Source organism: Oncorhynchus masou, chromosome 15, assembly GCF_036934945.1.
Source record: "Oncorhynchus masou masou isolate Uvic2021 chromosome 15, UVic_Omas_1.1, whole genome shotgun sequence".
In the NCBI taxonomy this organism is placed as follows: domain Eukaryota; kingdom Metazoa; phylum Chordata; class Actinopteri; order Salmoniformes; family Salmonidae; genus Oncorhynchus; species Oncorhynchus masou.
In genome coordinates, this window is record NC_088226.1 from 62,136,569 (window position 1) to 62,151,192 (window position 14,624).

The window sequence follows — 14,624 nt, forward strand, 5'->3', positions numbered from 1 at the left end:
ATACACCCGCCCAAAAAATTGAGAAAAAACATGAAAAAAAATATATACATTTACAAAATAACACTTTCAATATTTGGAAGACCCTCAGTCCTCTACACAATATTGTGCTGCTGATGCCAGGTGCCATAGCAGTCTCTTTCTGCTGTAAAGCAGAGGGTCACCAAGCATGTGGTGCAGGAGATGGGGGACTTCATTTTGCAAAGAACACAGCGATGTCTCCATGCTGTGCCCTTTTGGCCCTGAGGCACATCCATGCCTGCAGAAATACATTTGGGCATATGAACACCACTTGTGGCAGGAGCTGGATGAACCAGCTTCAATGGGGGGATGGACACCTTGGCACTGGAGGCTCCCATTTGGAGTCAGTGTCACTGTGAAAGAAAATGTTCAGTTAGAATAGTTTCACATATGAGCCCTGTATCAAGAGGTATAATAAACATATATACAGTGCCTTGCGAAAGTATTCGGCCCCCTTGAACTTTACGACTTTTTGCCACAATCCAGGCTTCAAACATAAAGATATAAAACTGTATTTTTTTGTGAAGAATCAACAACAAGTGGGACATAATCATGAAGTGGAACAACATTTATTGGATATTTCACACTTTTTTAACAAATCAAAAACTGAAAAATTGGGCGTGCAAAATTATTCAGCCCCCTTAAGTTAATACTTTGTAGCGCCACCTTTTGCTGCGATTACAGCTGTAAGTCGCTTGGGGTATGTCTCTATCAGTTTTGCACATCGAGAGCCTGATTTTTTTTTCACATTCCTCCTTGCAAAACAGCTCGAGCTCAGTGAGGTTGGATGGAGAGCATTTGTAAACAGCAGTTTTCAGTTCTTTCCACAGATTCTCGATTGGATTCAGGTCTGGACTTTGACTTGGCCATTCTAACACCTGGATATGTTTATTTTTGAACCATTCCATTGTAGATTTTGCTTTATGTTTTGGATCATTGTCTTGTTGGAAGACAAATCTCCGTCCCAGTCTCAGGTCTTTTGCAGACTCCATCAGGTTTTCTTCCAGAATGGTCCTGTATTTGGCTCCATCCATCTTCCCATCAATTTTAACCATCTTCCCTGTCCCTGCTGAAGAAAAGCAGGCCCAAACCATGATGCTGCCACCACCATGTTTGACAGTGGGGATGGTGTGGTCAGGGTGATTAGCTGTGTTGCTTTTTCGCCAAACATAACGTTTTGCATTGTTGCCAAAAAGTTCAATTTTGGTTTCATCTGACCAGAGCACCTTCTTCCACATGTTTGTTGTGTCTCCCAGGTGGCTTGTGGCAAACTTTAAACAACACTTTTTATGGATATCTTTAAGAAATGGCTTTCTTCTTGCCACTCTTCCATAAAGGCCAGATTTGTGCAATATACGACTGATTGTTGTCCTATGGACAGAGTCTCCCACCTCAGCTGTAGATCTCTGCAGTTCATCCAGAGTGATCATGGGCCTCTTGGCTGCATCTCTGATCAGTCTTCTCCTTGTATGAGCTGAAAGTTTAGAGGGACGGCCAGGTCTTGGTAGATTTGCAGTGGTCTGATACTCCTTCCATTTCAATATTATCGCTTGCACAGTGCTCCTTGGGATGTTTAAAGCTTGGGAAATATTTTTGTATCCAAATCCGGCTTTAAACTTCTTCACAACAGTATCTCGGACCTGCCTGGTGTGTTCCTTGTTCTTCATGATGCTCTCTGCGCTTTTAACGGACCACTGAGACTATCACAGTGCAGGTGCATTTATACGGAGACTTGATTACACACAGGTGGATTGTATTTATCATCATTAGTCATTTAGGTCAACATTGGATCATTCAGAGATCCTCACTAAACTTCTGGAGAGAGTTTGCTGTACTGAAAGTAAAGGGGCTGAATAATTTTGCACGCCCAATTTTTCAGTTTTTGATTTGTTAAAAAAGTTTGAAATATTCAATAAATGTCGTTCCACTTCATGATTGTGTCCCACTTGTTGTTGATTCTTCACAAAAAAATACAGTTTTGAAGCCTGAAATGTGGCAAAAGGTCGCAAAGTTCAAGGGGGCCGAATACTTTCGCAAGGCACTGTATATATAGAGTACAGGGAACATAAGGTTGAATATATTATTATAGACCTGCTTGATCTACTGTCTCATTTATATTATGACAGACCAGCTAGATCTACTGTCTATTTAATATTATGACAGACCAGCTAGATCTACTGTCTTTATTATATTACAACAGACCAGCTGTATCTACTGTCTCCATTTCACTTTGGCCATTTCCTGCCCTCCCCTCAACATCCTCAAATAGCTATTTCATTTCACAAATAATATTTTATATTATTAATTTCAAACAACGGCATTGGCATGAGAAAAACTTACCAGTCCAAAAACGATGTCCTCCATTTGGGAATCACTAAATGAATCGTCCTCCAACAATCTCTGTCTCACTTTCCCGATCAATTTCTTCTAAAATTGTGTGTACATCTGTATATCTAGACTTTAGCTTTAGATTTAGCTTTCCCTGACTTAGTCGCCATACTGATTGATATATAAACAGCTGAAGATGCCCTTTACCAAAACACCGCTGTGCGTAACATGCGTGGCACCTTCCAGTATGAATCTTCAATGGCGAGTGAACCTCTTTACGCCGGAGTTTACTACATGGGTTGGTCTTCCAACACAAACATTACATATTGTCGTTTACCTTAGCTCATTGGCTATCTACCCAGCTAGATTTCAAGACGATCAGTGGTCATTTGGTTAAAATACAGTCAATCAACGAAACAGCGGTCATATCATTGGTGCACAATGATGTCATTACTTGTTGTCTTCAAATCGGTTTCTTTCAGTCAATACATCCCGCAAAATGACCCATCAGGTTTGGTTGTGTTACAAACAAACCAGTTGATTGCAATGAAACCAAACATGACTGGAAAAGTCACGTTTAGTGTGTGTATTTACATCGAATGTGTCGTTGAAAATGGAATGAGACGGAATTCACGACAAAAGCGGTTCATAAAATGTTTCTTGTTAGGCTATTAAAAATTGATTTTTATCAAACAAAAGACCATTCATTGTGTAACAGTGAGCATTGGGATTGCAAACAGAGGAAGATCGTCAAAGGTAAACAATTTATTTTATTGCAGTTTGTGTTACGCCTGTGCTGGTTGAAAGTTGTTTTTTATGGGGCTCTATCCTCAGATAATCGCATCGTATTCTTTCGCAGTAAATTATTTTTTAAATCTGACAATGCAGTTGGATTAGCAAGATTATAGGCTTTCGAAACATGTGAGACACTTGTATTTTCATGAATGTTTAATATTACTATTTATGTAGCGATCACCGTATGTTGTCGAATTTCATTCCGCTAACTAACGGGTTCGGTGTGCAGAGAGGTTAATAATGATTCACTGACTGTGCTGATGTCATCTTGCGTGACTTGCAGCAATATAACAACAAACTGTAAGTCTCTTTCAGGACATCCACCTCTGCAAACTGTTCTTAAGATCCTGGACCTCTCTGGTCAGATCGTGTATTCTTTTGTTAGTTAAATCCATTAGTATTTGGACAAAGCTCTTGAAGGTATTTTCATTTTGTTATAACAACTGCTTGTTGAACCCTTTTAAAAAGATCCTTCACCTGTGATAGAGAAACACTGTCTTCTCCATTACTCCCACTGGCTTTAGTTTTGGATGTCATGGTGGCAGTGTAGGCTAACAAACAGTAGGGATTTAGACAGCCACAACCCGGGACAAATCGTGGTCCCTGCCAAAAGAACTAATCGCATCGCAGGCTGGGTTCAACCTTCCTGGAAACCTTCCTGGCTTGATAGCTAGTTAGCAGCTAAGCTAGCTGCTACTCCAAGCAGCTCTTCAGACTTTTGGTTGGCAGGATCCCTGGATGGATAGTAGCAGTCCCCGCAACTGAGGCTTACCATGTTGCTGGATCCAAATTCAATAGGTAGCTAATAACTTTGTCAATAGAACACTTTTTCAGAGACTTTAAAAACAACAAACCGATCTCTCTCTCCTGATGCGTTTTGTGCGTATCGCCTGTCAATGTAGCCACACATCTGCAACTGAGGTCTGGAACAGTCAATGAGAGAGTGGCCGGCAGAGAGAAAGTTCTCACCATCCAGGATTGACACCGACCAGAGTGACCAGACTAAGTGCTATCCTCCGGTGGAGACCCCACTTCTCTATAGACGTTGCCAGACAGATGACTCCGATCAACAGCAGGTGGAAGTCTTTGAAGTACACCCCAGCCACCTGGACATGCGAGAGGGCAGGAGGGAGAACATGTTGATCAATATGCTGGTCAGATTTGACATTTCATGATAAGCAGTCCATTTTGACACCTATCAAAATGTTAAGAGGACATTTCAAAAATAATACTGACTTTTAATTTGTCTAGTAAGGATGGAAAGAACATTATGCCTTCTGTGTCATTTTGCCAAGCCAATAAAACCATACAGTGCCGGGCACTGAGATTGTTAATAAAAAAATAGATCATAAACAGATTATTACAGACTAATGCTACATTCACGTCATGTCTGAAACTCAGGTGCTCCAAATTAAAATGAATGTAAGTTATTTGCGTAGAGCTTCCTATTGGTTGATTCTGGTACCTCCCAAGTGGAAAACTCAGGATCCAACTTTTCTGCCTAAGTTAGCAAGTTGGACATTTTTCGAGTTTCCTACATAACGTGAGTGGGGCATAAGGAGTTAGGAGCTGACTGTGATATGATAATAATGTAATAAATGCTCCTGCATTTATAGATTTATTGATGAATTAATCAAACCAGAGGAGTTTTGTCATATGTTCTATCAAACATGAAAGTGAGATAGAGAGCAGCCAGGTTACGTAACGTCGGCTTCCTGGAAAATACATTCATCAACATTTCTGCAAATTTTTATTATAATTTAAAATAGTTGCACACACACACAATTGAATGCAATAAAATTGTGCAATGTTCACCTGAGAGGACTTCATGATGCCAAAGAAAGGGAAGAGCAAGGCTGGGAACAGAGCTGTGGCTGCCAGTGGCAGGGCTTCTGTCAGCCAGTACACTGCCATGACACACAGTACGAACGCACATTCTGACACCTACAAGAGGCCAAAAGGAAAGAAACAACATGCTTCAGGTTGGGAAAAAATATGACAATGAGGTTCATGTCAAGTCAAACGTCCATTAGTCTCACGTGGAATTATTGTCTTTTCCCATTTTTGTCAACTGAAATGAAAAGATATTTGTAATAGTCATAATTTTTTCCAAGGGTATCTCGTTATCATCATAGGCTGTGTGTGTGTGTGTCCCAATCCAAATTCAGCTGCCTACCTGCTTCCAAAGGCAACTACCTTACTAGGTAGCACTCCAGTTGGCAACTGCAATTTGGGACGGGATTCGAAGGCAGCATCACGTGAGAAGACATTCGCGTTCCACTGATCACGAGACGTTTGTTTACATTGTAGCCACTGTAGCAGCTTGAGCAACTAGTGCTAGCAATTTAGTGAACAACTATCCCAAAATGGAAATATCTGACACTAATAACAAGTAACAGAATCGATCTCAGGACCTATTCATGAATTAAGTTGACACCGACCAGAATAGTTATTCTAGGGTATAGGGTCCTCCCCGAAGCATATTACTTGGTCTGCTGCTCCATCGTTGTGGACAGACTTGCATGCATGATACAGGATATGTTTTTTGAGATGGCTAAATAAGCAATTTTACTGACTTTTTAAGAATGATTAATAGCCAGAATAATGGTGTTTCACAGTGAAGCTAATCTTGCATTAGAGGTGCCAATGTTTTTTGTATGAGTAGGCTTACATTGTGATTAATTAATATTTATACATTTATTTATCCGTTATTTTACCAGGTAAGTTGACTGAGAACACGTTCTCATTTGCAGCAACGACCTGGGGAAATAGTTACAGGGCAGAGGAGGGGGATGAATGAGCCAATTGTAAACTGGGGATTATTAGGTGACCGTGATGGTTTGAGGGCCAGATTGGGAATTTATCCAGGACACCGGGGTTAACACCCCTACTCTTACAATAAGTGCCATGGGCTCTTTAATGACCTCAGAGAGTCAGGACACCCATTTAACATCCCACCCGAAAGACGGCACCCTACACATGGCAGTGCCAATCACTGCCATGGGGCATTGGGACATTTTTTTTTAGACCAGAGAAAATAGGTCCTCCAACACCACTTCCAGCAGCATCTGGTTTCCCATCCAGGAACTGACCAGGACCAACCCTGCTTAGCTTCAGAAGCAAGCCAGCAGTGGTATGCAGGGTGGTATGCTGCTGGCTCAATATACAGTGCCTTGCGAAAGTATTCGGCCCCCTTGAACTTTGCGACCTTTTGCCACATTTCAGGATTCAAACATAAAGATATTAAACTGTATTTTTTTTGTGAAGAATCAACAACCAGTGGGACACAATCATGAAGTGGAACGACATTTATTGGATATTTCAAACTTTTTTAACAAATCAAAAACTGAAAAATTGGGCGTGCAAAATTATTCAGCCCCTTTACTTTCAGTGCAGCAAACTCTCTCCAGAAGTTCAGTGAGGATCTCTGAATGATCCAATGTTGACCTAAATGACTAATGATGATAAATACAATCCACCTGTGTGTAATCAAGTCTCCGTATAAATGCACCTGCACTGTGATAGTCTCAGAGGTCCGTTAAAAGCGCAGAGAGCATCATGAAGAACAAGGAACACACCAGGCAGGTCCGAGATACTGTTGTGAAGAAGTTTAAAGCCGGATTTGGATACAAAAAGATTTCCCAAGCTTTAAACATCCCAAGGAGCACTGTGCAAGCGATAATATTGAAATGGAAGGAGTATCAGACCACTGCAAATCTACCAAGACCTGGCCGTCCTTCTAAACTTTCAGCTCATACAAGGAGAAGACTGATCAGAGATGCAGCCGAGAGGCCCATGATCACTCTGGATGAACTGCAGAGATCTACAGCTTAGGTGGGAGACTCTGTCCATAGGACAACAATCAGTCGTATATTGCACAAATCTGGCCTTTGGCAAGAAGAAAGCCATTTCTTAAAGATATCCATATAAAGTGTTGTTTAAAGTTTGCCACAAGCCACCTGGGAGACACACCAAACATTTTTATTTTTTATTTTTACCTTTATTTAACCAGGCAAGTCAGTTAAGAACAAATTCTTATTTTCAATGACGGCCTGGGAACAGTGGGTTAACTGCCTGTTCAGGGGCAGAACGACAGATTTGTACCTTGTCAGCTCGGGGGTTTGAACTCGCAACCTTCCGGTTACTAGCCCGACGCTCTAACCACTAGGCTACCCTGCCGCCCCATGTGGAAGAAGGTGCTCTGGTCAGATGAAACCAAAATCGAACTTTTTGGCAACAATGCAAAATGTTATGTTTGGCGAAAAAGCAACACAGTTCATCCCATCCCCACTGTCAAACATGGTGGTGGCAGCATCATGGTTTGGGCCTGCTTTTCTTCAGCAGGGACAGGGAAGATGGTTAAAATTGATGGGAAGATGGATGGAGCCAAATACAGCACCATTCTGGAAGAAAACCTGATGGAGTCTGCAAAAGACCTGAGACTGGGACGGAGATTTGTCTTCCAACAAGACAATGATCCAAAACATAAAGCAAAATCTACAATGGAATGGTTCAAAAATAAACATATCCAGGTGTTAGAATGGCCAAGTAAAAGTCCAGACCTGAATCCAATCGAGAATCTGTGGAAAGAACTGAAAACTGCTGTTCACAAATGCTCTCCATCCAACCTCACTGAGCTCGAGCTGTTTTGCAAGGAGGAATGGGAAAAAAAATCAGTCTCTCAATGTGCAAAACTGATAGAGACATACCACAAGCAACTTACAGCTGTAATCGCAGCAAAAGGTGGCGCTACAAAGTATTAACTTAAGGGGGCTGAATAATTTTGCACGCCCAATTTTTCAGTTTTTGATTTGTTAAAGTTTGAAATATCCAATAAATGTCGTTCCACTTCATGATTGTGTCCCACTTGTTGTTGATTCTTCATAAAAAAATACAGTTTTATATCTTTATGTTTGAAGCCTGAAATGTGGCAAAAGGTCGCAAAGTTCAAGGGGGCCGAATACTTTCGCAAGGCACTGTAACTATCACACCTGCATTTTCAGGATAACATGGTTTTGTTTTCATGGATAACTAATAATTAAAGGTGGTATGAAAAAATACTAAAGTATTTGCTGAAGATTGTACAGACAAGGTCCCTGAACTAATAAGTTGGTTTTATTCATGAAAGTCCTTAGGGGGTCGAAGTTATTGAAGATTTAAGCAAGTATTTTTGACATATAATAAAATAAAATTAATATAAATAGCCAAAGTAAAAAAATTCTAAAGTAATTACCGTTGATTGGACAGGCGATGTCCCTGAACTAGTAACAGTTGGTTGTATTATTTTAAATCCTTTGGGGTGCAAGCTATTGACATTTTAATTAAGCATTTATCTGTAAAGTGAAATATAAATGAATTTGATAAAGTAAAAAAAAAAGCTAAACTACTTGCTGTGGATTCGCAAAAAGCGGTCTCAAAACAATGTCAAATTGATTTGAGAGCGATATATCATGTGGTTGCGAAGTGTTGCAGTTTTAAGATGGTCCCTTAACCCTCAGAAGAGAGCAACGTTTTAGCTACATTTCTACTCCAAAAAGAAAATAAGACACCTAATTGCAAAAACAAGGGGTGTAACTTGCTCGCTATCATCAGCCGATTCAGAGTATGTATATCATTCTTGCACGTTACGTTTAAGAGGTATTAACGTGAAAAGTGAGAATCTTTAATGTAAAGCTAACTACACTGCACTATTTGAGTGTACCTTGGGATTGGGACATGCCAATTTTGATGTCCTGCCTAGAAATGTTCCCTCAAAAGGCTGCGTCCTTGTCGATTGGGATACAAGCCATATGTTTTGTCAGGAATAATATGGGTCGTTGACAAGTATTGGTAAATTAGTTTAGTCAGCTATCTAAATTTGTAGTCATGGATGAATTACTGACCGGGCATGCAGGGCACATTCCCAGGAGCCCTGACCTCCAGGAGGCCCCCATTTTGATTTTGCCACTCAGATGTCCTATTAAGTAATGGCAAAATTTGTAGAATTGCAGGAAATTGCCTTCAAAACTGCAAAAATGTCTCTCCGACCTATGGCAAAATTAGTAGAATTCATAGCTTCAAAAAGTAGGTGTGCTGGCCTCCCAAGTGGCACAGCGGTCTAAGGCATTGCAGTGCTTGAGGCGTCACTACAGACCACTGGTTCATTCCCAGGGCAAGGTGACCGGAAACATGACCGAATACAAACAGTGTAGCTATTCCCTCCGCAAGGCAATCAAACAAGCTAAGCGTTAATATAGAGACAAAGTAGAATCGCAATTCAACGGCTCAGACACGAGGTATGTGGCAGGGTCTACAGTCAATGACGGATTACAAAAAGAAAACCAGCGCAGTCACGGACCAGGATGTCTTGCTCCCAGGCAGACTAAATAACTTTTTTGCCCGCTTTGAGGACAATACAGTGCCACTGACACGGCCCGCAACCAAAACATGGGGACTCTCCTTCACTGCAGCCGAGGTGAGTAAAACATCTAAACGTGTTAACCCTCTCAAGGCTGCAGGCCCAGACGGCATCCCCAGCCGCGCCCTCAGAGCATGCGCAGACCAGCTGGCTGGTGTGTTTACGGACATATTCAATCAATCCCTATCCCAGTCTGCTGTTCCCACATGCTTCAAAAGGGCCACTATTGTTCCTGTTCCCAAGAAAGCTAAGGTAACTGAGCTAAACGACTACCGCCCCGTAGCACTCACTTCCGTCATCATGAAGTGCTTTGAGAGACTAGTCAAGGACCATATCACCTCCACCCTACCTGACACTCTAGACCCACTCCAATTTGCTTACCGCCCAAATAGGTCCACAGACAATGCAATCTCAACCACACTGCACACTGCCCTAACCCATCTGGACTCGAGGAATACCTATGTGAGAATGCTGTTCATCGACTACAGCTCGGCATTTAACAGCATAGTACCCTCCAAACTCTTCATCAAGCTCGAGACCCTGGGTCTCGACCCCGCCCTGTGCAACTGGTTACTGGACTTCCTGACGGGCCGCCCCCAGGTTGTGAGGGTAGGTAACAACATCTCCACCCCGCTGATCCTCAACACTGGGGCCCCACAAGGGTGCGTTCTGAGCCCTCTCCTGTACTCCCTGTTCACCCACGACTGCGTGGCCACGCACGCCTCCAACTCAATCATCAGGTTTGCGGACGACACAACAGTGGTAGGCTTGATTACCAACAACAACGAGACAACCTACAGGGAGGAGGTGAAGGCCCTCGGAGTGTGGTGTCAGGAAAATAACCTCACACTCAACGTCAACAAAACTAAGGAGATGATTGTGGACTTCAGGAAACAGCAGAGGGAACACCCCCCTATCCACAACGATGGAACAGTAGTGGAGAGGATAGTAAGTTTTAAGTTCCTCGGCGTACACATCACAGACAAACTGAATTGGTCCACCCACACAGACAGCATCGTGAAGAAGGCGCAGCAGCGCCTCTTCAACCTCAGGAGGCTGAAGAAATTTGGCTTGTCACCAAAAGCACTCACAAACTTCTACAGATGCACAATCGAGAGCATCCTGTCGGGCTGTATCACCGCCTGGTACGGCAACTGCTCCGCCCACAACCGTAAGGCTCTCCAGAGGGTAGTGAGGTCTGCACAACGCATCCCCGAGGGGCAAACTACCTGCCCTCCAGGACACCTACACCACCTGATGTCACAGGAAGGCCATAAAGATCATCAAGGACAACAACCACCCGAGCCACTGCCCGTTCACCCCGCTATCATCCAGAAGGCGAGGTCAGTACAGGTGCATCAAAGCAGGGACCGAGAGACTGAAAAACAGCTTCAATCTCAAGGCCATCAGACTGTTAAACAGCCACCACTAACATTGAGTAGCTGCTGCCAACACACTCAACTCGAGCCACTTTGATAATGGGAATTGATGTAAAATATATCACTAGCCACTTTAAGCAATGCTACTTAATATAATGTTTACATACCCTATATTATTCATCTCATATGTCTACGTATATACTGTACTCTATATCATCTACTGCATCCTTATGTAATACATGTATCACTAGCCACTTTAAACTATGCCACTTTGTTTACATACTCATCTCATATGTATATACTATACTCGATACCATCTACTGTATCTTGCCTATGCCGCTCGGTACCATCACTCATTCATATATCTTTATGTACATATTCTTTATCCCTTTACACTTGTGTGTATAAGGTAGTAGTTTTGGAATTGTTAGTTAGATTACTCATTGGTTATTACTGCATTGTCGGAACTAGAAGCACAAGCATTTCGCTACACTCGCATTAACATCTGCTAACCATGTGTATGTGACAAATAAAATTTGATTTGATTTGCATAGGTCGGCGCATAATTGGCCCAGTGTGGTCCAGTTTACGGGAGGGTTTGGCCAGTGGGGGGCTTTACTTGGCTCATTGCGCTCTAGCGACTCCTTGTAGTGAGCCGGGCGCCCACAGGCTGACTTCGGTTGTCAGTTGAACAGTGTTTCCTCTGACACATTAGTGCGGTTGACTTACTGGCGGGTGTTAAGGAGCGTGGTTTGCTGGTCATATTTCTGAGGACACATGACTCGACCTTCGCCTCTCACGAGCCCGTTGGGGAATTGCAGGGATGAGACCAGATTGGAATTGGATAATTAGGGAGGAAAGGAGGTTAAAAAATAAATAATAGTAAAGTTGGTGTGCTGCAGCAGCCCCTGACAAATAGAAAGAATTAAACACATTTTAAAGGTTTATTACACCGACATTATTATTAATTTAAATTCCCAAAATTATATTACTCATGTCTGAACAGACGTAATTCAAAATACTACACCAGGGAGCATAATTTAGTCACAGAGAATCAATAGCTTCAAAAAATGTGCTGTAGATTAAGTTGTATTACATGCACTTAATCGTGAAGGCCGCAATTTGGGCAGCGAGCATGCCATATAGGAACAAATTGTGGCCATAGACATATAATCCATAGAAGGATTTTGGAACCTCTAATCCAAGCACTTTGACTGTTAAACTCATAGCAATGGCTGCCAGTGCTGACTTGAATAGGAACTGCCATCTATGGATTATATTGATATGGTTGGTTGCGGCTGTCAATTTGCCTTTCGCAAATTTCAAAATACAATCCTGAGAAATACAATTCCAAGAAAAACATAGGCAGTGTGAAAAACCCAGCAGTGTAGCAGTTCTTGACACACTACCACTTCAAACTACCATACCCAATTCAAAGGCACAAATATTTTGTCTTGCCCATTCACCATCTGAATGGCACACATACGCAATTCATATCTCAATCTTTAACCTGTCTCCTCCCCTTCATCTACACTGATTGTAGTTAACAGGTGACATCAATAAGGGATGATAGCTTTCAGCTGGATTCACCAGGTCTGTCTATGTTTGCTATACTCAGTGTGTATATACTGTAGGCTAGGCTATATAAATAAAGGTCAAATTAAATAAAGGTCAAATTTAAAAATTAAATTAAAATATGAATCAAGAAATGCCCTGACATATCATGTGATAAGTGGGAGAGAGGCTGAGGATATAGCAGTTCAGGCCAAGCCAAATCCTGGAAATTGTTAATTTTGAAATGCACATCTGTCAATACCATTCAGTGCCCCTGAGACAAATGTCCTGGACTGTGTTTTTTAAATACCTCATTAAATGTCAAATTAATGATATCACATTTCTCTGGGCTGTTGTTTCTGATGAGACATGAATTGAAAACTCAATCTGTTTTTTTGTTCAAATCGTTGTAAAATACAGACTTTTAATAGATGCATTCAAATGAAATGATGATGTTTGTGGGTTGGTTTTCGATGCATGCCTGGTTCTCCATGTTTATTTTGATCTTTTATACATGGCAGATAAAACCTGGATTGTATACAAGTACAGACAAAGATAAGCCAATACATTGTGATGAACTTCACATGTTCTGTACCACTGCATGTATTCATTAATTTGTTTGTGGATGTGTCAGTGTTACATACTGTAGTCACCACACATTATCATACTGTAACAACATTTGTACCTAAAAGTTTTTTTGTGTGGGTGTATCAATGGTCAGTCCTGTCCTGAGTGTCCGGTCCTGGGTGTGTGTTGTGCCTGGAATCCTACCTCATTGAAGAGTATCTTAGACAACTCTCACAGACCCCCCCCCCCCAAAAAAAAGATAAAACAATTAATTTGTCTTTGCCTACTAGCACTGACTTTGCTGATAAATACTTTGTTGAGAGAAATTGTAATTGATACGATTGTAATGTGTTGTCTCTCGTAGCTATCTTAAGATGAATGCACTAACTGTAAGGCTCTCTGGATAAGAGCGTCTGCTAAGTGACTAAAATGTAAATGTAAAATGTGTGTGTGTGTGAGAGAGAAGGGTATGCTCTCCCTCACCTTTCCTTGGATGAGCAGTGGAAGAGGCAGCAGCAACACAGGGGTGAGTATGATGATGAGGAGATTGTGGTAGTTCCAGACAACTCTCAGAAACCTCTTCATCATGTTGAACAGCTTAGTAATCTCTGGTGAGTGTTGAATTGACTAAAGGCATTTCTTCAGGCGCTCACCGCTCTCTTATCCTGTCTACTTGGCCAGCCATAAATCTTTATTGTTTAACGGTCTGCCACTGGGCATGCCCAGAGTGAGGCCTTGAGACCTGTGTGTAGTAATGTACAGTGCCTTCAGAAAGTATTCATACCCCTTGACTTTTTCCACATTTCTCTGTGCTATACCCTGAAGTTAAAATGGATTACATTTAGCTGTTTTGTCACTGGCCTACACATAATATCCCAAAAGGACAAAATTGAATTGTTTTTCGATTTTGCAAAACATAATAATTTACTAATTAATTTTAAAAAATCAAGCTGAAATGTCTTGAGTCAATAATTATTCAACCCCTTTGTTATTGCAAATTTGCTTCAGTCACATAATTAGTTGCATAATAGTGTTTAACATCATTTTTGAATGACTACCTCATCTCTGTACCCCACACATATGACTATCTGTGTCCTTCCTCTCAGTTGCCGGAGAGGAAGGAAACCACTCAGGGATTTCATCATGAGGCCAATGGTGACTTTAAAACAGTTACAGAGTTTAATGGCTGTGATCAACAACATTGTAGTTACTCAGGGGTGACAGGTAGCCTAGTGGCTAGAGCATTGGGCCAGTAACCGAAAGGTTGATGGATCGAAATCCCAATGTGACAAGGTAAAAATCTATTGTTTTGCCCCTGAACAAGGCAGTTAACACATTTCCCCTGTAGGCCATCATTGTAAATAAGAATTTGTTCTTAATTGACTTGCCTGGTTAAATTTACATTTTTAACTCCACACTACTCACCCAATTGACCGTGTGAAAAGAAGGAAGCCTGTATAGAATAAAAATACATGTATCCTGTTTGCAACAAGGCACTGAAGTAATATTGCAAAATATGTGACAAAGCAATAACCTTTTGTTCCAAATACAAAGTGTTATGTTTGGGGCAAATCCAATACAACACA

At 41.5% G+C, this 14,624-nt stretch overlaps 1 protein-coding gene across 1 annotated transcript in view; it reads right to left on the minus strand.

Moving 5' to 3' along the window:
* Positions 1-13,690, minus strand: part of slc13a1 (solute carrier family 13 member 1) — a 29,425-nt gene extending 15,735 nt beyond the window's left edge. Inside the window, exons 1-3 of the mRNA XM_064989952.1 lie at positions 13,522-13,690; positions 4,957-5,085; positions 4,111-4,247 (exon numbers count right to left, since the gene is read on the minus strand). Of these exons, the coding sequence (XP_064846024.1) occupies positions 4,111-4,247; positions 4,957-5,085; positions 13,522-13,626 (371 nt within the window). The 5' untranslated portion in view covers positions 13,627-13,690. The remainder of the gene's footprint in view (positions 1-4,110; positions 4,248-4,956; positions 5,086-13,521) is intronic.
* Positions 13,691-14,624: the final 934 nt, after the last annotated feature.